At 41.1% G+C, this 23,331-nt stretch overlaps 1 protein-coding gene across 2 annotated transcripts in view; it reads right to left on the bottom strand.

The window, feature by feature from the left end:
- Positions 1–23,331, bottom strand: part of ECPAS (Ecm29 proteasome adaptor and scaffold) — a 230,229-nt gene that overhangs the window by 195,769 nt on the left and 11,129 nt on the right. For both annotated transcript variants that reach the window (XM_082267213.1, XM_082267214.1), the window contains exons 2-7: positions 18,225–18,355; positions 13,109–13,225; positions 7,367–7,485; positions 5,205–5,354; positions 4,865–5,033; positions 864–1,003 (exon numbers count right to left, since the gene is read on the bottom strand). In XM_082267213.1, coding sequence (XP_082123339.1) covers positions 864–1,003; positions 4,865–5,033; positions 5,205–5,354; positions 7,367–7,485; positions 13,109–13,225; positions 18,225–18,355 — 826 coding nt within the window. The remainder of the gene's footprint in view (positions 1–863; positions 1,004–4,864; positions 5,034–5,204; positions 5,355–7,366; positions 7,486–13,108; positions 13,226–18,224; positions 18,356–23,331) is intronic.

Below are 23,331 nucleotides of genomic sequence, written 5' to 3'. Positions count from 1 at the left end.
GGATGATATGCGGACATAATGTAAGTATATGGCACTGCGGATGTCAGCGGATGACACCGCTGACATCCGATTTTCCTTCCTTTCCGTTTTTTACACGGAAGGAAAAATAGGGTTCTGTTCCATTCGTAAAAACGGAACAGAACTGACAGGAGGAAAATCGGGTGTCAGTGGATGGTATTCCGCTGACACCCGCAGTGCCATTCACTTACATTATGTCCGCAAATCATCCGCAAACGGATGGGATGATTTGCGGACACACGGAGCGGCCGTGTGAAAGGAGCCTAAGGGTTTACAACCACTTTAAGATATGCAAAATGGCTGATTAAAGTCACACCACTGTTTCAAGAATTATATAAAATAAAGAAAATGTAACAGGATAAAAATAGGATACACAGTTTCATCAAAAACATTTTTAACATAGTTAAAGTCAAGTGAAAACCAAATAAACTGAGATGTCTTGATTTTTATAAAATTAATCAAGTACAGCAGCATTTGAAAACTATCATACTGGATTATTATTATTTAAGCATGAAAACCGAAAAAGGAGAATAATGCACAGTAACACTTTACACAATTGCTCATAATTCGGGTGTGCTTTAGTGGCAGGGATGTTTTAAAAGGATAGTGAGACTTTCAAGAACTATAGAATTGTGTTTTCCAGCACAGAGCTCTGCATCGGTGCTGGGCTCTTAGCCCTGAAAACAAACTTACTGGTCTAAAAGGAGGAGCCAGATCTAATAAATCAATATTAATTCTGGAAGTTCAGAACTAAAATGCAACCACACAATTCAACCCATTCAATTAATTTAAAAGAAATGGTAAACTTTGCACCAGGGACACTATTTTACTCTTTACAGGCTCACCTCTGCTTGCTTCTCAGCTCCAGATCTGCTGCAGTAGCCACACTATGTCTAGTGTCACTGGAGGCAACTACCAGATGAATAACAGCTTCCAGCTCAGGCACCTGCTCAGCTTCTATAAATGTCACTATTCCCAGTTTGCACTGTATGGAAAGAGAAATAATGCAAGTTTTACAGTTAACAACAATAAGGCTGTGGGTCTATGAAATGATTTTTTTTTTTTTTTTTACAACAGGTCAAACAATGCATAACTTGTTCAAGTAAGCCTGTAGTGATAAAGAAAACCCAATTATTAATTATTAGCTTAATTATTGGGCCTCTTGTGATTAATGTATACAATGTTGCCTGCTGGAAATCTCCCCTACCCCTTCCCCTGGAGTGTCATTGGAGCCCACAAACTTCATACTTACAAATTTGATTTCCTGAGCAGGGCAAGGCACATCCTTCCTGCATGTGGCCATGTGTCAATGCACCTACTTGAGATGCTGGATGAGGGTGTGCTGGTATTATGACTTTCAGGAAGTCATGGCGATATATATATATATATAGAAATATATATATTTATATTTATTTATTATGAACGTAACACTTTTGTTTTTGCCACTGTTTTTCATGAGCTGAACTGAAAGATCAAAGACTTTTTCTATGTACACAGAAGGCCTATTTCTCTGAAATATTGTTCACAAGTTTGTCTAAATCTGTGTTAGTGAGCACTTCTCCTTTGCCTAGATAATCCATCCACCTCACAGGTGTGGCATATCAAGATGCTGATTTAGACAGCATGATTATTGCACAGGTGTGCTTTAGGCTGGTCACAATAAAAGGCCACTCTAAAATGTGCAGTTTTATCACACAGCACAATGCCGCAAGTTTTGAGGGAGCGTACAATTGGCATGCTGACTGTAGGAATGTCCACCAGAGCTCTTGCCTGTGAATTGAATGTTCATTTCTCTACCTTAAGCCGTCTCCAAAAGGAGTTTCAGAGAATTTGGCAGTATATCCAACCGACCTCACAACCACAGACCACGTGTAACCACACCAGCCAAGGACCTCCACATCCAGCATCTTCACCTCCAAGATCGTCTGAGACCAGCCACCCGGACAACTGCTGCAACAATCGGTTCGCATAACCAAAGACTTTCTGGCACTTTGAAGAGGTGTTCTTTTCATGGATGTATCCCAGTTTTCACTGTACAGGGTAGATGGCAGACAGCGTGTATGGCGTCGTGTGAGTGAGCGGTTTGCTGATGCCAACGTTGTGGATCGAGTGGCCCATGGTGGCGGTGGGGTTATGATATGGGCAGGCATATGTTATGGACAATGAACACAGGTGCATTTTATTGATGGCTTTTTGAATGCACAGAGATACCGTGACAAGATCCTGAGGCCCACTGTTGTGCCATTCATCCACGACCATCACCTCATGTTGCAGAATGATAATACACGGCCCCGTGTTGAAAGGATCCGTACACAATTCCTGGAAGCTGAAAATATCCCAGTTCTTGCATGGGAAGCATACTCACAGGACATGTCACCCATTGAGCATGTTTGGGATGCTCTGGATCGGCGTATACCACAGTGTGTTCCAGGTCCTGCCAATATTGAGCAACTTCACACATGCATTGAAGAGGAGAGAACCAACATTCCAAAGGGCCACAATCAACAACCTGATCAACTCTATGCGAAAGAGAGGTTTTGCACTGCGTGAGGCAAATGGTGGTCACATCAGATACTGACAGGTTTTCGAAACCCCCAATATAGTAAAACTGCACATTTTAAAGTGGCCTTTATTGTGGCCAGCCTAAGGCACACCTTTGCAAAATTCATGCTGTGTAATCAGCATCTTGATATGCCACACCTGTGAGGTTGATGGATTATCTCGGAAAAGTAGAAGTGCTCACTAACACAGGTTTAGACCGATTTGTGAACAATATTTGAGAGAAATAGGCCTTTTGTGTACATAGAAAAAGTTTTTGATCTTTGAGTTCAGCTCATGAAAAATGAAGGGAAAAACTAAAAAGTGTTGCATTTTTAATTTACATTATATATATATATATGTGTATGTATACATTTTTTTTCTCCTACTACAACAAGCATCAGGTTTCCTTTAAAGACAGTTTGGAAGAGCCCAATTATATGGAGCCGGTATGGGAGGAGGATTGAGGTGCACAGTTTAACATCTGGATGCTTAGACCAATAAATCTCTAAAAAATAAATACGCATCTGAAAAAAGAAAAAATGAAATAAATGTAATAATGCTACTACCTGGTTTACCAAAAGGTTGTAAATAAAAGTTACGTTACGCATTAGACATGTGCAATTCGGTTAGTTACAAAATTCTGACAAAATTTACATTATTCGGATGTACATGAATCTCCAAAATTAAAATAGTAACCTATTTCAGCGAATCCAAAATAAATTATAATGAAAACAACCAACCAAATTAATCCGGGTGACATGGTGCAATAGTTTGGGCCTTTTGTTATTGTTTGAAGCATCCGAAATAAGGTTACGACAAAACAAATGAATCCAAAATTAATTATGTTCCATTTTTTCTCTCGGATCCATTTTGTTTTTATTTTGCATTAACATATTCTAAAAAATGTACTACATATGAAATGAAAACATATTCAAATAAATACATTAATAGGATAATTCCAATTTCCTAATTATTGTGTTTGGGTTGGATTGTGGTGGATTCTTCAGAATATCTGAATCATAACATAACGAATCCGAAATTAATTTTGTTCTATTCGTTCTTTTGGATATCATCCAATCAGCTCATTCTATTTCTCTTGGTAATGAATGAACATAAAGAATTAATCCCAAATTAATTTTGTTCCATTTGTTTTTTTGCATATTGTCCAATCAGCTCATTCCATTTCTCTTGGTAACGAATGAACATCATGAATAAATACTAATTTTATTTTGTTCCATTTGTTTTTTTGGATATCGTCCAACCAGCTCATTTAATTTCTCTTGTGGGCTGGACTAGCCAAATTTGAATGTAAAAAACGAATCCAAATATAGGAGATGAATTCCGAAAACGAATCATTCTAACATAATGAATATGATAAAGCGAAACTATAGACTTAAAGATATTAAAAGATATTAAATTTATGAAAGATTAATTTCCCCTTTGAAGTCTAATAAACCTTTCCTCTAAGTTTATACAGGGGATTTGATCAACATCCACAGAGCGGATGTGAACTGCTTTTAAATGACAGCAATAGAAAAAAAAAAAATGTAATGTTATGCTATAGTTGCAAACCTGCTATTCCCTGGCTATAGCAAAAATGTTATTCATTAACCTTCCTAGCGGTATTCCCGAGTGTGGCTCAGGGTTAAATTTCAGTGGCAAAAGCGGTAACCCCAAGCCACACTCGGGGTACCCCTAGGAAGATCGCTGGATCCTGGAAGAGAGGGTACTCACCTTGTCCCTGGGATCCAGCGATGTATCCCAGCGGTGTGCGGCGCCCGGATCTTCCTCCCGATGCTCTGTGCCCCGGCTTCCGTCTCCCGCGATGTGACGCTCGCAGGGGGGTGGAATCGGCAGCAAATTCAAATAGTAAAAACACACCAAACACACTGATACATTACAAAATAAAATACACATTAGTTTGCCCCCCAGTGCCCTTTCCTGCAGTTTTACTGTAATTCTATTCTATTATATATATATATATATACACACATACACATATACATACATACATACACACACACATATATATATATATATATATATATACATACATATATACACTTTAACTTATTTATAGTTATTTATTATAAATTTATGATTTTGTGTTTCAAACGTTATCATACCCGAGATGTTATAAAGAACGCACAGTAAAAAAAAAAAAATCATATGTAAATAGTTGGTTTGGCCTTCTCATTAAGAATTACATGCAAAATAATGGTACCGCTTTCAGCGCCTAGAATCGGAAAGAATCATACCACCAGGGAAGTTAAAGAGATTCCAGAAGCAAAGATACTTTGATTACCTGTTCTAGTTGTTCTGCTGTCCATGGATTGTCTCCAACAACTCTCTTTGCCGCATAAAAACTCATGCCAGGAGGTGGTTGGGGAATGCCTACTCCACTCACCCCTCCTGCTGACGATCCCTGACCAGGTGATGTACTTTGGCGATTCTGGGGTTCATTCAACACAAACCTGAAAAATGTAATGCATGCATATATTGCAAGACTATCAAAAAAGGATGTACAAAATTACACATGCAACACATTCTGAACACTGCTCCAGCTGGAAATCACAATTGTGCTATTTTGCTTGAAACAGTCAGGAGGTAGCAAGATAGACTGAACAAATGAAATTGATAATTACCCATAGGGCATCAGAAGAACATCCAACATGAAATCCAAAAGTAGCTGCACAGTCTTTGGTTTTTCAGTAAGGTTAAAAACTGTTGTGGATTTCTTGGCTTCACTGGAATATTTCATATGATATAGGGTTGGTATCAGAAGATGCATTAAGCTGTGAAACAAACAAAGATGACCTTGTTGAAATTCCCATATACAATAATTAGTGTAAGACTGAAAATAAAAGTGCTTTGCAAGTTTAAAAAAGCTGCTTGAAAGTAAATAATGGAGGAGATCATAGAAGAGGGGCAGTCATAAAAACAAAAAAAAGGTAGGAAATAAAAACATCTATTTAGTCCTTAAAGTGTAACTGCACCCTTAGAGAGGCTAAGAGTATGAGCTCTGCCTACGTTTAAATAGAACATACAGGAGGAAATGCACAGGCCCAGTTTAGAAGATTCTGAGTGGCTCTGCAGGGGATTACTGTCTAAATCAGAGAGGTAGGTCAGTATGAGACTTGCAGAGGGAATTGATCGGGTCAGCCTGCAAAACTGACAGGCAGACCCAATCGGTCTGCCCGTGTCAAAGGGGCCTTAGGCTGGCCATACATGTTCAATTTTCTGTTAGATTTACCAAAATCCATATACTATGAGGTCAAATCTAAACAACACTTTCAATTGTATCCTATAAGGCAAGCATTTGTATCACATTGTTGAAGGTAAATCTAAAGAGAATTGTACAGAAAATTGTATAATGTATGGCCAGCCTTAGAATGAATGGAGAATGCAGGGCACATAGGGGTAACCCACTCACAGAATTTTGACAAATGGCTTGAGGGCAAAATCTTGCTAGAGAAGGGAAAGGCGAGTAGAAGACTTGCCGGGGGATTGACAAGCTACAATATAAAAGTGTAACTGCAGCTAAACGTTAGGGGGAAATACAATTTTTATTTTGCTTGTTAGTTGTAGATATTTCTCTAGCTGTAGTATCCCTCCCTTACATCAACTCCACCATGTAAACAGTGTACTATGAAAAACACATTTCTAATGTGGCTTGTTATTGATTATTATCTGTCCTACAGACATCCAATACTTGTATCTGACACAGAACATGTGATTTTTATATGCATCTATTAATGGAGCAGAAATTGCTATTGAACTGGATAACAAAATAACTTTTCTAATCCAAAAAAGAGGAACCTTTTGACTTTCTAACTCTAGTTTTAAGTTGCTTTCCAAACTTTAGCATACTTTTAGAAAAGGATGAAGGTATTTCTTACATCTGCATCAATCAGTCGACAAAAACGCTGTGTTTTGTCACTGTACAAGGGGACATAGGAGCAGAATTCATTTCTGGCAGATCAATGGGTATATTTCTGTACTTGCACAGACTTTACAAGGATACAACATAGGGAAATGTGCATGTCTTGCAGAAATGTACTGCATACGTTTTCTTTTTTTTGCAATGACACACACCTTAAAGCCTATGTGAACACAACAATCAGCACTAGGGACACTACTTAATGTCTGTAAAATGCATCCATTGTGCTGATGCCTCTCCTGTTAGCTAAAATCCTCCGCCATCGATGCCATAATCTTGCAGTGCAGCAGGCCTTACAGTCTCCCATCAAGAGTGTCCAAATATGCTCGCCCTCTCCACCTACCTCCTCCAATCATGAAAGCTGGTATTACAGCTTCTAAGAAACACACACTATGAATGGAGAGCAGACAGATGAGAGCCTGTGAAAGCAACCACAGTTCTATCAACCTCTGCCACACCAGAAGATTACGACAAGTGTGGTGGTGGAAAGATGGAGGAGAATTTCAGTTAACAGAAGAGGCTTCAGGATGAAAAACAAATCCTACTTATTGTAGGTAAAGTCCCTTGTGCTGTTTTTTTTTTACTTGGACTTTAACTTGCCTAAATGTCAAAGGGAAGGATCCATCCACCACGCATCATGAAGTGGACCCATGTGCATGAAGTAAGTTGAATGGCAACCTCAGCCGGGAACTCCAGCCAGGCCACGCCCCCAATGCAAAAAGCATATCAGAGTGCTACTGAACTATAACATTATTACATAATACATATTAAAGCTTAGAGCAGAAACATATTCCAAAAAATAAGTGATAGAAACCACAAATTCAAGGCAGAGACAGGCAAATTGGCAAGTAGAGAAAATCTGCTCACCTGTCTTGCTGTGGTTGAGGTCGCCCTTCCATTGCGGTCAGGAGACTAGGTGCCAGCTCACACTGTTTTTCTATTGGCAGACGAGGGTATCCCATTTTTATGTAGATTATTGTAAAATTCTGTAAGCAAATTTAAACATAAAAAGAAGGCTTAAGATGTAATGAAAAAAAACTCAACTTGTTTACATTATATTATTTGTATAGAGCTGCAAAATAGCCATGCAAATATTATGCTGGGTGCCAATATACCACACGTTTGATTGTCAGGTGAAGTCACAAGCAAACCTACCTAAAAAGAAAAAAAAAAAAAAAAATAGAAAACTAAAATCACCAAGAGTAGCGGTAATCAATAATAAAGCAATAGAGCTGAATTCCAGGTATGGTTTGTATTGCATAGTTCCAGGGTCCAACTTTGACCAATTAGGCACCTTGCACACGATACTCCTGTTAGAGCATCTACGTTTTCTGGCGTAATTGTAATGCGCGCATTTTAGCGCTTACGCGTTCGCGCAAATTCGCGTAAATGCGCGCAATTGCGCATAAATTTATTCTAGCGTTCTGGATATTCAATTGACATTTTAGGGTCATTTGCGCGCATTCGCGTGTATTTGCGCGTATTTGCGCACATCAGGCGTAAATTACTGACCAAAAATGCAGATTTTTCTATTTTGTTCTTACTGAAGAATAAGCGGCGCTCAATTACGCGGCTGTGTGCATAGGCACATAAGAATGAATGGGCTCTATTTTAGCACAGAAAAAAAAAATGCTGTACTGAGCATTTTTAAGCTGCAGTGTGCAAGAGGCCTTAAGCATGCAAATTCCATATCTGAGGGATCCCTGTAGAAGCTGGAAATCACTGTAGTGGTTATCCAGGTCCTGTGCTGAGGGGCTGCCCTGCTACATACTAACCACAGGAGGTCTCTCCCTGGGCATGGCTATCAGACCTTTCATTCTATAAGGCAAAGCATGATTGGATGAGATGGGGATAGAACTGTCACCACCACCCCACCTTGTGAAAAATGCAAGATGTCCTCTGAGAGGCAGCTGAACCAAGCGACTCCCTGTGGTTACTTCGCAACAGGACAGCTGCTTCGGATTGGACCTGGAAGACTGCAGCGATCACAGTAGTAGCAGAAACAACTACTACAGGGATTTCTAGCTTCCACAAAGATCCCACGGGTATGGAATATGCACATGGATCACAATAGCTATGCAAAAAAAACGATACCTGGAATATATAAAGTAATGTGCAAAAGTTATAGGCAGATGAAGAAATTCTGTAAAGTAAGAATGCTTTCAATAATATATATTTTGTTTATATTTATTAAATTTAACAAAATGCAAAGTGAGCAAACAGAAGAAAACTAAATCAAATCAATATTTGGTGTGACTGCCCTTTGGTTTTAAAACAGCATTAGTTCTTCTATGTACACTTGCACACAGTTTTTGAAGGAAGCGTAGGAAGGTTGTTCAAAACATCTTGGAGAACTAACCACAGATGTTCTGTGGATGTAGGCTGCCTCAAATCCTTCTGTCTCCTCATGTGATCCCAGACGGACTCGATAATTTTGAGATCAGGGCTCTGTGGGGGCAAACATCACTTCCAGGATTTCTTGTTCTTCTTTACATTGAACATAGCTCTTAATGACATTGGCTGTATGTTTGGGGTCATTGTCCTGCTGCAGAATAAAAATTTGGGGCCAATCACATGCCTACCTGATGGTATTGGGATGGTGGATAAGTATCTGCCTATATTTCTCAGCATTGACCCCATTGATTGGGCAACGCTAAGCACCGTAGATGGAGTGGTCACCCAAGGAAACGTAATGCGGCAGATGAAAGACACATCATGCTTACTCCCATTCAACGTCGGAAGATGTCTAGCAGTACCATCAGCACAGAAATGGCAGAAACCAGTGGGACCCCAGGTACACCCATCCACTGTCCGGAGAAGTTTGGCCAGAAGTGATCATCATGGAACAATTGTGGCCAAAAAGCCATACCTCCGATGTGGAAACAAGGCTAAGCATCTCAACTATGCACGAAAACATAAGATTTGGGGTGCAGAAAATGGCAGGTGCTCTGGACTGAGGAGTCAAAATTTTTAAACATTTGGCAGTAGCAGGAGATAGTTTGTTCACTCTTCAGTGAACAAACTACCTCCTGCTACTGGGAAGCGGTACAATAATGAGTGTCTGCAGGAAACAGTGAAGCATGGTGGAGGTTCAAGTTTGGGGCTGCATTTCTGCAAATGTTGGAGTTGGAGATTTGGTAAGCCAGGTCATTAGGAACTATCTTCCGCATAAAGAAGAACAAGTGCTCCTGGAAGTGATGGTTTGGCTCCCACAGAGCCCTGATCTCAACATCATCAAGTCTGTCTGGGATTACATGAAGAGGCAGAAGGATTTGAGGCAGTCTACATCCATAGAAGATCTGTGGTTAGTTCTCCAAGGATTTCCTTCAAAAAATGTGTGCAAGTGTACCTAGAAGAATTCATGCCATTTTGAAACCAAAGGGTAGTCACACCAAATATTGATTGGATTTTTCTTCTGTTCTCCCACTTGGCATTTTGTAAATTGATTTAAAAAAAAAAAAAAAAACGATTAAACATTTATATTTCCTGAAAGCATTCTTAATTTACAGCATTAACAACTGCCTATACTGTAACTTTTGCACAGTACTGTATTTTATATACACACACAGCCATATTGAACATAAAAATGCAGCAAGTACAGAAAAATATTGTTGATGCTGCCAGAAATCCAGCTACCAACTGGCTGCTCTGCATCAAAATCCCAAGCAGTGTCAGTCCTGTCCAGTTTTCCCTTGCTGGACTACAAAGCACACCCACTTTATGTTATGCAGATAAGGTGGAGTTCTATAGTAAAGCATGGGGTATCAAAATGGGCAGGGTTGCTAATACTTTTTGGGACTTTAGAGCAGCAGAGGCAGCATTTTCATCTGACTACATAAGTCAGATGCCCACTTTAATTCTAGCAGTATCAGCAGGCATAATTATGTACTTGCAGTGTTTTTACAGTGTTAAAGCAACCAAAAATGTGACTGTATAGAAGAGATGTGCAGAATAGGTATGTTTTTTTACAGTAAGGATTAATCTGATAGGACGTCTGTAATATTAAGTGGTGTAAATGTAAAGGAGGGCTATAGAGGGACTTTACAAATTTTGGATAAAATTTAGATTACATTTCAGTTCCAATTTAAAATTTGCCCTTGTATTGTCACTCTAATGTAATCAAAAAAACAAACACAAGGGCGCACAGGCCTAGCGCATTATCCTCCACAAAGGTTTTATTGAATAAAAAGATAAAAATACTCAAACGAGTTCTTGGTACATGCATATCAAAATAATATATTGCCATCAGCATCAGAACCAGATGTACCGTCCTCTAAAGCTTGAAAATACTTACGCGTTTTGAGGCTTAGCCTCTCCCTCAGAGCCTACAGATCATGTCTGAGCCCTTGCCTAATATACTGACAATGACCTTAGTCAGGGCGCAATTAGACCTAGAACCTCCCCCACAAGGATGTGTACATAGGGTGCCGGCCCATATCTTTTTGCCCAAACAAATTAATAATACCACCGCCCTAAAATGGGCTACTCCTGTCCATTAACCTCCCTAGCGGTATTCCCAAGTGTGGTTTGGGGTGGAATTTCAGTGCCATTAACGGTAACCCCGAACCATACTCGGGGTACCACCAGGTAGCATCGCTGGATCCTGGTAGAGGGTACTTACCTTGTCCCCGCGATATGTCACTGCAGCATACGGCGGCCGGATCTTCCGCCCGATGCGGTGAGCCCCAGCTTCCGTCTCCTGCGATGTGACGCTCGCAGGGGGGTGGAACCGGTGGCAAATTTGAAAAGTAAAACACACGGATATATTGTAATCCTATTGGATTACATTACAAAATAAAATAAATTGACATTAGTTTGCCCCTAGTGCCCTTACCGCATGTATTCGCCCCAAACATAACATGAACCATTCCCTAGATATTACCCTTAGAAGGCATAACTATACAGCGGATATAAAAAGGATGGGCAGAAAGGACAAAGGGGACAAAAAAGAAACATAGAAACATAGAATGTGTCGGCAGATAAGAACCATTTGGCCCATCTAGTCTGCCCAATATATCTGAATCCTATCAATAGTCCCTGGCCCTATCTTATATGAAGGATAGCCTTATGCCTATCCCATGCATGCTTAAACTCCTTCACTGTATTTGCAGCTACCACTTCTGCAGGAAGGTTATTCCATGCATCCACTACTCTCTCAGTAAAGTAATACTTCCTCATATTACTTTTAAACCTTTGCCCCTCCAATTTAAAACTGTGTCCTCTTGTGGTAGTTTTTCTTCTTTTAAATATGCTCTCCTCCTTTACCGAGTTGATTCCCTTTATGTATTTAAAAGTTTCTATCATATCCCCTCTGTCTCTTCTTTCTTCCAAGCTATACATGTTAAGGTCCTTTAACCTTTCCTGGTAAGTTTTTTCCTGCAATCCATGTACTAGTTTAGTAGCTCTTCTCTGAACTCTCTCTAGAGTATCTATATCCTTCTGGAGATATGGCCTCCAGTACTGCGCACAATACTCCAAGTGAGGTCTCACCAGTGTTCTGTACAGCGGCATAAGCACTTCTCTCTTTCTACTGCTTATACCTCTCCCTATACATCCAAGCATTCTGCTGGCATTTCGTGCTGCTCTATTACATTGTCTTCCCACCTTTAAGTCTTCTGAAATAATTACTCCTAAATCTCTTTCCTCAGATACTGAGGTCAGGACTGTGTCAAATATTCTATATTCTGCCCTTGGGTTTTTACGCCCCAGGTGCATTATCTTGCACTTATCCACATTAAATTTCAGTTACCAGAGTTCTGACCATTCTTCTAGTTTTCCTAAATCCTTTTCCATTTGGCGTTTCCCTCCAGGAACATCAACCCTGTTACATATCTTTGTGTCATCAGCAAAAAGACAAACCTTACCATCGAGGTCCTTTGCAATATCACTTATGAAGATATTAAACAAAATTGGTCCCAGTACAGATCCCTGAGGTACCCCACTGGAACATGACCTTGTTCTGAATGTTCTCCATTGACTACAACCCTCTGTTGTCTGCCTAATCCACTCAACAATATGGGAGTCCATGCTCAATGACTGCAGTTTATTGATAAGTCTTCTATGTGGGACAGTGTCAAAAGCCTTACTAAAATCTAGATATGCAATGTCTACTGCACCTCCACCATCTATTATTTTAGTCACCCAGTCAAAAAAAATCTATAAGATTTGTTTGACATGATCTCCCTGAAGTAAACCCATGTTGTTTTTCATCTTGCAATCCATGGGATTTAAGATGTTCCACAATCCTATCCTTTAATAGGGTTTCCATTTCCAAAAGGGATAAGAACATGGAAAAAGGGGCAATAGATTGCTGTGCTGCTAATTTACAGACCACATCACAAAACATCCTACGAATAACCCATGGATGATGTGACATGTGAAGTGTATAATATATGTAAATATACATGCAATCTACATCTCCAAAGGTCCCTGAAACATTATGGTAAATACTGAAGCATGTACATAAGTAAAACCTCCACAAATGTGGGAAAGTTACACAACTCCATGGACCTCCAGATCCTCATTGAGTCCTCCAGGAGCCAAAGATCCCAAAGTGAAGATCCAAAATGTTTCTCTTTTACATAGTCTTTGTCACTCTAATGTTCATACCGTAACAAAGGACACAGCAGCTGGGTCTTGGTACTGCACTAAAAGGGTCTCCACGGGTAACTGAATCTTCGGACGACTCTTTATTCTTTTGTTCAAGTGAACGAGTAATTCCATAACCTAGCGGATTAAAAAGATAAACATTTCTTAGTATTACATACTAAAAAGATAAAAATATGGCTAAAAGATAGCAATATAAAAAGACATTGTGAGATGTGTGCAATTCTTTTTTTTTTATCTCCCTTTAGGATCATCATTTTATGTTTAGTATATGGAATTCTAGACCGGGGATGGTCTAGTTTTTAGGTGACTTTTACACAATGTATTGAATACAAATGGGCACATTTCTGAACTGCATCAAAAAAATATCACCACGCTTTCAGGGTTGAAATTAGATATTTTTTGGGGCAACAAAGTTGTGAATGTGTAGAGATGTGCTTGAGGAGTCCGGAATCTTTGTAGCAGTAAAGACAACTATTTAAAATGTTTTTTTAGGTCTGTATGTGACCTATTTGTGGTGTTTTTCCTTCCTTACCTGTCCTTGTGATGCCCATGCAAGATATGAGGGATGCGGTAGTAAGCAAGAAAGGCAAGCACGGACAGCAATAAAAACAAGGTTCTAACCCAATCCTCAATGTACAACAAAAATGTTTTGTCTATGTTGCCATTGGAGAGATTTCTCACCATTTGCACTGCGGACACGTGTGGTGACAGCTGTCTAAGTGGGACATTCACCAATTTTTGAAGAGATTTTACTCTTGCTTCCTGTTGTACCTTTAGATTACATGACAGTGCCTTCTCATTAAAAGCCATAGGTGCTGCATGCAGAGTGACAGCAGGTGCCAAAATCTTAAGGCAAAGCATTCTAGCACCTGCCTTAAAGGGTTACTAAACCCACAACAGTAAAATCAGTCTGTATATACAGTAAAGCATGCTTGCTATACTCACTGTGGAACCTAAGGGGTTAATCCTTTCCTTCTTTCCTCTCTCTCTGATCCTCCTCTTCTTTCACTGCCTCCAAAAAAATACCTTTATTTACAGAGCCAGGAGACAGGCTGCACATGCTCAGTTTGGTATGTATTAGTAGAGAGTTTTTTTTTTTTTCTTGGGAGAGTGCATGTGATCTGCTATATACTGCTGATGAGAAAAGGTATTTATCTATTTACTAAAATAATTGCATTTCCATGGTCTGTGTACTGTGGGAGGCCAGATATAATTATGCAGGTTCTGGGTTTAGTAACACTCCAGTTTACATTGGGCCGATTTGACATGTCAAATCGCATGCCAAATTGGGACTTTGCAGCACCGCACCAATTCTCAATAGTTCCTGCACTACTTTTGGGGCGATTTCAAAAGACATCTGTGTATGAACCCACACAGATATCAGTCAAATCGCCCCCAAGTAATATCCTTCCCAATAGTGCCTGTATAGTTCTAGCCATGACATCATCCAGCCAGTAGAGAAACAGGGCTGGACAAAAAGTGTACTTAAAAAGGTGAGTGACCACTGAACACCAATGCTGGAAACTTACCCAATTCCACTGATACCAACAATCATGCACTATTCCTTTCTCAGTCACCAATAGAGCACAATTCCTCCCACTGACAGCAACGGTGGGGTACTATTCCTTCCACCAAAAGCAACAATGGGACAATTCCTCCCAGTGACACCAGCTCTTGGGTACAATACTTCCCCCTTACACCAACAAAAGAGCAATTATTCCACCCAATGACACCAGAGAAATTGCATTACCCCTTTCACTGAAAACCAACGATAGGGCATTATTTCTTCCACTAAGACCCATGATGGGGCATTATAGCTCCCCCGTGCACCAACTAAATAGCATTATTCCTGGCACTTACATCAATCACGAGGGAATTATTCTTGCCACTGACACAATAGGGCATTATTCCTCCCATTGACAACAACAAAAAGGAATTATACCTCACACTGAAACCAACGAAAAGGGCATTATTCCTTTGACCACAGCGATAGGACATTACGCCACCCACTGACACCAATGATTAGGCACCATTTCTTCTTCTGGCACCAACTTTATTTTTCCAAGTGACACCAATGAAAGAGTGCCTTTCCTCCCACTGACCACAGGCTCCTAATGCAATTTTTTACACCCACATATCACCAATTCAGGAGCATTTTTATACTTCTACTGACCACTAATGCCAGGACATTTTTGTTTGTTTTTTACTCAAATTGACCACCCATGTTTGGGAGTATTATAAAACTGTATTATAACCCTTTCCTGCTGTTAAAAAGAGCTTGCCACACATTGGTTAGTTTTTTGAATTACACCCCACGATGTCATTGTATTCTAACAGTGGGGAAACCCCAGCCATCAGAATACACAAATCATTGCTGCAGCATATTCTCTCCTGATCCTCTAACGGTAAACTGATAACCCGTTACCCGGCACCTGGACCTATATCACAAATTTGATACTACATATTTCATTCAAGAACACAAAGACCCTCGAAGTGGGAACTAGGATGAAAAAAATCCATCAAAATGGAACCTTTTGGATTAAACGACTTAACGTGATACATCCGCCAGACATCAATGAGGTGCTCTTACAAGCTGTTCTTACGAGGTCTCGGCCCATATACAGAATAATACACTATAGTCCCTTAGGGTCCCACATATGTCTATTCTTCTCTCTTCTTTATACGTGACCTAGTACTTTTTGATATAAAAATATCTAATCCTCTGGGTCGGTCTCCTAATATTTATTTTTCCAACTTTGACTCTTTTGTAATGAACTTCCTGTTCCATTGTCCAATCGTATGGCTGCAATTTTTTTGAACCTTCATCGTTTACATTGCTGATACTCCAGTCTCTGGATGAATCTGAACATTACAGAATGCATTACTTTGCGTTTATACTGCTTTCTATTGTAATATTTCTGTCCATGTACCCACTTCTGTATTAATTTACAGTTATAATTTTCATTTGTGTATTGCTTTAAAAATTGTTTATATAATCAGTTCAGGTGGTGTGGTGTTTGCAGCAATTGGGTGCTTCTTGTGTTTTCCAACTGACTGTTAACGCGATCCTGGTTATCTTTATTTGATTATTTAGGAATCCTTTTGTTTTTTGTATATAGATTCCAATCTTTTGGGGCTTTAAAATCTTTGGTTGGATGGATGTTATAAGGACCCAACTAATAAAAGCCGAATCCTATTAATATCATATATCACATGGACGGCTAATCATATACATCAACATGCAAGTAAAGTGTTACTAAACCCACAACATTAAAAAACAAAGTCTGTATATGCAGTAGAGCATGCTTGTTATACTTCCACTGTCTCCAATATATCTCCTGATATTTACAGAGCCAGGGACAGGCTGCACATGCTTAATTTAGTGTGCATTGCTAGAGTTTTTTTTTTTTTTCTTGGGAGAATGCAAAGGGAAATCAGCACTGTCCAGAGGGTCAGGGGTCCTGCATTCTCATAGGACAATCGTGGGAAAATGAAAGCTCCTCCTAACAGCTTTAAACAGACACTCATAGAAGTCACAAGACTACTATATACTGATGATGAAAAAAAAGGTATTTAGCAGTTTATATTTAGTAAAAATTGCATTTAAATGTACTGTGGGAGACGGCTTATAGTGAATGCAGGGTACTGGGTTTAGGAACACTTTAAGCGGATATCAAATAAGATGAGCCCTACACTAGTCTACCCTGCTACAGGTGTGGTTGCACACTTGCATTTTTTTTTAAATTATATATATATATATATATATATATATATATATATATATATATATATATATATATATATATATATATATATATATATATATATACACACATATACACACACACACACACACACACCCCTATACATACATAAGTACTAGGGATCGACCGATATCTGTTTTTTGTTGCCGATACCGATTTTTTGGCCATTGCATATCGGTATTGGCCGATGTTTTGTACATTTAAAGTTTTGATAAAAAAAAAAAAAATTGACACAAATCTGATACTGAACATGTTAGTTTTTGTTTAATGCTTAATGGCTGGCTTGCACCCTGTGGTGGGTGGCTGGCTGGTTGGCACCCTGTGGTGGGTGGCTGGCTGGTACAGGGCCTGTGGGCAGCTAGCTGGTACAGTGCCTGTGGCTGGCTGGCTGGCACCCTGTGGTGGATGGGTGGCTGACACAGGGGATGTGGGAGAAATATCATGCTGGATAGCTATACTGATATGGACTGGGTAATGTGTTAGGAACGAAAGGATGCCATATCGTTTAATTGAAATTAAAATGATCAACCTACAGGGGGCTGAATTCAAAGACACCCTGAAAATCAAAGTGAAAAAAATGATGCAGCAGGCTAGTCCATTTTGCTGCAACTCAAAATGGTACTCAGTAGTTTGTATAGCCCCCACGTGTTTGTATGCATGCCAACATCGGGGCATTCTCCTTTTGAAACGAAAGATGGTGTCCTGGGGTATTTCCGCCCAGATCTGGACCAGGGCATCACTGAGCTCCTAAACAGGCTGAGGTGCAATCTGGTGGTGTCAGATGGACCAAAACATAACATTCTAGAGGTATTCTACTGGATTTAGGTCAGGCGAGCGTGGAGGCCATTCAATGGTATCAATTCCTCATCCTCCAGGAACTGGCTGCATACTCTCGCCACATAAGGACGGGCATTGTCGTGCACCAGGAGGAACCCAGGACCCACTGCACCAGCGTAGAGTCTGACAATGGGTGCAAAGATTTCATCCCAATACCTAATGGCAGTCAGGGTGCCATTGTCTAGCCTGTAGATATCTGTGCATCCCTCCATGGATATTCCTCCCCAGACCTTCACTGACCGACTACCAAACCGGTCATGCTGAACAATGTTACAGGCAGCATAATGTTCTCTACAGCGCGGCTCCGGTGGTACGCGTGCGCCACCGAAACCACATGCACTCCAGTCACGTAGTACTATATTGTTTTTTTCTTTATTTGCTATTTTTTTTCCCCACGAAAGTGGAGTTACCCTTTAAAAAAGGGACATTTTTGCTAGCAATATAAAACTGACTGATAAGATACTTTCATAACCCGAAAAACAGTATGAATTCTTTAGATCTAAGGAGAGACTTACCTTTTTCCGTACTCCCTCCTGTGCACTTGACAGTTTGAGGAGAACCGGGGGCAAGAATTTGGAAATAATACTCTGCAGCTGCTCATCGGTTTCTGCATGGCCGAGGCGTAAAAACACACGTTCAAGCTGATCTGTTCACACAAAGAAGTTGAGTGTTAAATTAGGCACCGCATTTGTTTTTTTAGAACTACAACAGAAACATACACATTTTTTTATTTATTTATTTTTTTTTTTAACAGAAAATTTTTATTGAAAAAATTACACAACAAATTGCATTAAAGTCAGCCATCAAATTGCACAACAGTATAAATGACAATAAAAATGATCCTAATTAAGGGGATTAACCCCCGATCTCACACCATACAAAAGTAGAGTTCTCAACCAATAAAAAAATTTAAACTGAGAGCGTGTAATATTTATCCCCATTCACCACATTGTATCCCCCCCCACCTATCAGCTATAAGTCTGAGGATAAAAAGACAAGGGGGGGGGGGGGAGGGAGGGGAGGAAAGGGAAAGGGGGGAAGAAGGGAAGGAACAAGGAGGGGGGAGGCGAAGGCGACAGGAGAGGGCAAAGGGAGGGGGGGGGGCGGAGAGTAGGGCGACCAGATAAACATACGACCCCAGAAAGATCCACCTGGATGCTGGAATTCAACCGCGCGCATCTAACCATCTTGACCAAACTATCAGATTTCCTTGGACATTGTCTGCTCTCATATGTGATTCTATATAGAGGTAGGCCTGAGTAAACTGTTTTCAGGTAGAAATTGCCAGTAGGGGGCTCCCCAGATTTCCACCTCAAAAGGATTTCTCTTCTGGCATAAAACAGAGTGAAAGTGAGGCAGAGCTTGGTGTATCTATCCCCTTCTATGTCCTCCAAGTGACTCAGCAGAAGAATGAGAGGGTCTAAGGGCACAGCGGCATCACACAGATTGCTCAACATAGTAGCAACTGTTTCCCAGTATGAGCAGAGTTTAGCACAGGACCAGACCATATGCCAAAAAGCTTCAGTCTCAAGATTACATCTAGTGCATCTAGGGACTAGCTGGGGATAAATGCGGGGTTAACCATGCCCTATGGAGAAATTTGAGTTGTATGAACCTGTCTTTTGCCGCTATCATGAAAGAACAAGAGGAGACCCAATCCTACCACTTCTCCTCACTAAGATCAGGAATGTCTGCCATCCACTTGTCAAATGAGCAGGTCGGTTAAGTATCATGGGCTACAGTCAAATATAAGTAAAGAAAGGATAAAAAGTTTCTCCATCACGCTGCAAGGTCAGAAGGTGCTCCACGGAGTCCGATTCAAGAACAACATGCTCTGGAAACCGAGACCTGATGGCATGCTGCAATTCCCAATATCTAAATTGAAAGGTTTTGGGTAACGAGTATAAGCGCCTGATCTCCTGAAAATAATAATTTTGCCATCTACCATCACATGTTTTAATGTAGTGATGCCCTTCCTGACCCAGAATGAGGTGTCTGGGACAGTATATTTATGAGGAAGCAGAGGGCAGGGAGACATGAGAGGGTTTCTTCTATAAAATCGCCCTAGGTCGATGCCAGACCCGTATCGTAGTTTTCATAAGAATTGTCAGTGGGGTATGAGCTTTAGCTCCCCGAAACACCAAATTACTCAAAGCTGCATAGAGTAAAGCCTCCTCCAAGGCCACGGCCGTGTTTTGTCTGGGCTGGGAGAACCACCACCATACAGCGACAAGAACAGCAATCCAGTAGTAGACTTGGAAATTTGAGAGTGCCAAGCCTCCACCCGATAGTGGAGGGTGCAGTATACGTTTCACCACCCTTGGGGTTCTCCCAGCCCAAAGGACACCACCAGAAGGCCTTAGGGACACATGACGGGGTATTTATAAAGAAATATAAAAATTTGGGTAAGTATATAATTTTCAGTAGATTGACCCTGCCTACCGGTGTCAATGGAAGGGAGCGCCAGGCCACACATTTGGGGGTAAGTTGTGCCAGTAGGGGAGGGATTCACATTTTTCTCTAGATAATCGCCTGCATCGCCGCTCACCCGAATCCCCAGGTAGGTGAATTCATCCACCCATTAGAGAGGTGTGTGCATGTCAAACCGAGGGACAGAAGGATGTAGCGGGAACATAACTGATTTGTCCCAATTGATAATGCTGAAGTGGTCGAACAAGGACAGCGTGGAGCGAAGGAACCCAGAAGCATCTGCCAAATAGAGCAGGGTTTCATTTGAATAAAGGGACAGCTTTTCCTCTAGGGGTCCCACCACTATACCCCTCACCTCCGGGTCTGCCCTCAGAAGGATGGCGAGAGATTCCAGGGTCAGGGCAAACAAGCCCAGGGAAAGAGGACAGCCCTGATGCATCCTACGTCCCAGGGAAAAAAGCTGCCTGATAGGTTATTAGTTCAGACTTGCACTTTCAGGGTGTCAAAGCATTTGTAGCCAGGATAGAAACCGGGGACCAAATCCAAATTTAGATAGGACTGCCCACAAGTAACCCCACTTGACAGAATCGAAGGCCCTCCGCATCAAGGGAGGCCACCACTCCCTCACTATCAGAGCTTGCCATGGCTATGTGGGTATGGAGTCTTCTGTTTATTATCTGTCCCCCACCTCGGCATAAACCCCGTCTGATCGGGGTGGATCAGCGCAGTTATAACTGTGTTCAGTCTGGTGGCCAGGATCTTGGAGAGTAGTTTTACATCAACATTTAGGAGGGAGATGGGGTAGTAAGAGGAACATAGAGAGGGGGTCTTTCCCTGGTTTGGTGATCACTACTATCACCGCATCCCCCATGGAGCTCAAGAGTCCAGTACGAGTGCAACCTAGGGGCTAAAGGCCCGTACACAGGATATGAAAATTGGAAGGAAAATTTAGTCCGATGAACGATCTGCCGATTTTCGGATTGTTAGTATAGTGCTTTCGACAGCCGAATATGGATTTGTGGATGACAAAAATTGGATGTGCAGGCTATAAAATTTTTATCGTACGTCAACAAAACGTCCGATTTTCGTTTAATTAGTTTTCGTCTGAGAAAAATCGTAAGAGCAAGACTAGGCAAGCTCAGAAACGAAAGAACACATACAACACAATTCAACACATGACATCACTTCTGAAGTTGAATTCTGTCATACGGGAATTTTCGTATGAAAGTAACCTCTTCACTTTCCACATGAGACTAGCATGCAACAAAAAATGGAGGACAGATCGTTAGATATTCTGATCGTGTGTACGAGGCTTAAGCCTAAGACATCTGCGTATGTTTTGTAAAACTCTACCGGAATGCCATTGGGCCCAGGGGTTTTACCAGATTGGAGCCTCTTTTAGGGCCTTCAGAGATAGGTGCGTCCAGTTTGTCAAAGTGAGAACAGGAATATCTAGGTTCTCAAGATAGGAGGAGGTCAGATCATTGGTCCTGTAGGCCTCCCGAGAACTATAGAGGGTTTGGTAAAATGAAACAAAGCACTGGTTTATCTCATCGGGGTGAGAAAAAAAAAAAAGTGCCGTTAGGGCCACAGATTTGAGGCACACTAATCCGCCCATCTGCTCCCTAGAGAGCCAAGCCAACAGTCTCCCAGTCCTCTCCCCCTGTTCAAAAATAAGTTGAGACTGATAAGAGTAACTGCTTTTGTGTGAGGGATGTATGGAGGCGGAGCACCTACTATTAAGTAATGAGCTGGTAATACCCCATACATTTGAATTATTTTTTGGACAGATATAATGTTTAATGAAAGACCACAAATTTGAGTTTGCTTACTTTTATTTCTTTACCTTAAAAAAAACAGACCATAATCACTGAAAGTTAGCGGCACTTTAACACCCCCCCCCCCCCAACCAAAAGAACAATCATTAGTGGTCCGTGGCACGTTAAGCCCCACCCCCTTACACAGTGATGGCAAGCCTTGGTATCCCAGATGTTTTTGAACTACATCTCCCATGATGCTCGCCTACACTGCTGAGGACATAAGCATCACGGGAAATGTAGTTCCAAAACATCTGGCGTGCCAAGGCTCACCATCACTGCCCTAACAAAAAAAAAGCACACAATTATTGCTGGTCATTGGCAATTTACAACCCCCCCCCCCCCCCCGAAATAAACAAGAATCCCACATTATTGGTGGTACGTGGCAATCCCCCCCCAAAATCAGTGGCCAATTATCCACCCTGAATCACCACCACCTCAAGGGTATATACACACCACATTGCATGTGTGAATGCTGTGTTGCAGTGAATTGCATATTTCATAAAATGTTGTAATGCGTCGGTATGCTTTATTTAAAAGCAGGCTTTTGATTAGCAGTGCATTGTGTTTAAGTGCGTCTGCCCGCAGTGCTGCACTGAAAAAAAAAAAAAAAAGTAGAGTCTGCTGTACTTTTCTTTCAGCACTGAGCAAATGTGCTTGTGTGGACTGCATTTATAGGGAATTGCTACATGTTGGGAAGGTGTTACCCTAGCAAATCTGGTGTAAATGAACCCTCAGTCTGCTGATCCTCCTTGTTTGCAAACATTCAGTCTACTCAAAAGGTGGAAGGGGAGCTTCCTCTTTGTGAAGGGGCTAAATGTTTTTAAAGTGACTGCCCTATCCTCCATCCTTAAATTCTCTCTACTTCACCCCTCTTCTCCACCCCACAGCTTATATATATCATCCTCACTTCTGTCCTCACCTTATTACTGCACTCACCATCTCCTGCTATTTCTAAATCCACATGCACACAAATCTTCAAGGACACTGAGGCATGTCCCTTCATATAAATCACACTCTCATATTACCACCCTCACCTTTCTGCTTCTCCTGGCCTCTGGAGACATATCCCCAAACCCTGGGCCTCCATCTACCCATGCTCAATACACCACCTACCCTACACCCTCTGGCTGCAGTCGCAGTCAGCACAATCTAGTTCCTATCTCTCTTCTTCCCAAGACTGGACTCCCTTTCTCTTGCACCCTTTGGAACGCCCGCTCTGTCTGTAACAAACTCACCTCTCTCCATGACCTTTTCATCGCTAATTCATTTAATCTACTCGCCATCACCGAAACCTGGCTTCACGAATCCGACACTGCGTCTTCTGCTGCCCTATCCCAAGGTGGTCTTCTATGGACTCACTCCCCTAGACCCA

This window comes from Pelophylax lessonae, assembly GCF_965119305.1.
Source record: "Pelophylax lessonae genome assembly, chromosome: 1".
Classification (NCBI taxonomy): Eukaryota; Metazoa; Chordata; class Amphibia; order Anura; family Ranidae; genus Pelophylax; species Pelophylax lessonae.
This window is presented reverse-complemented; position numbering and strand designations above follow the sequence as displayed.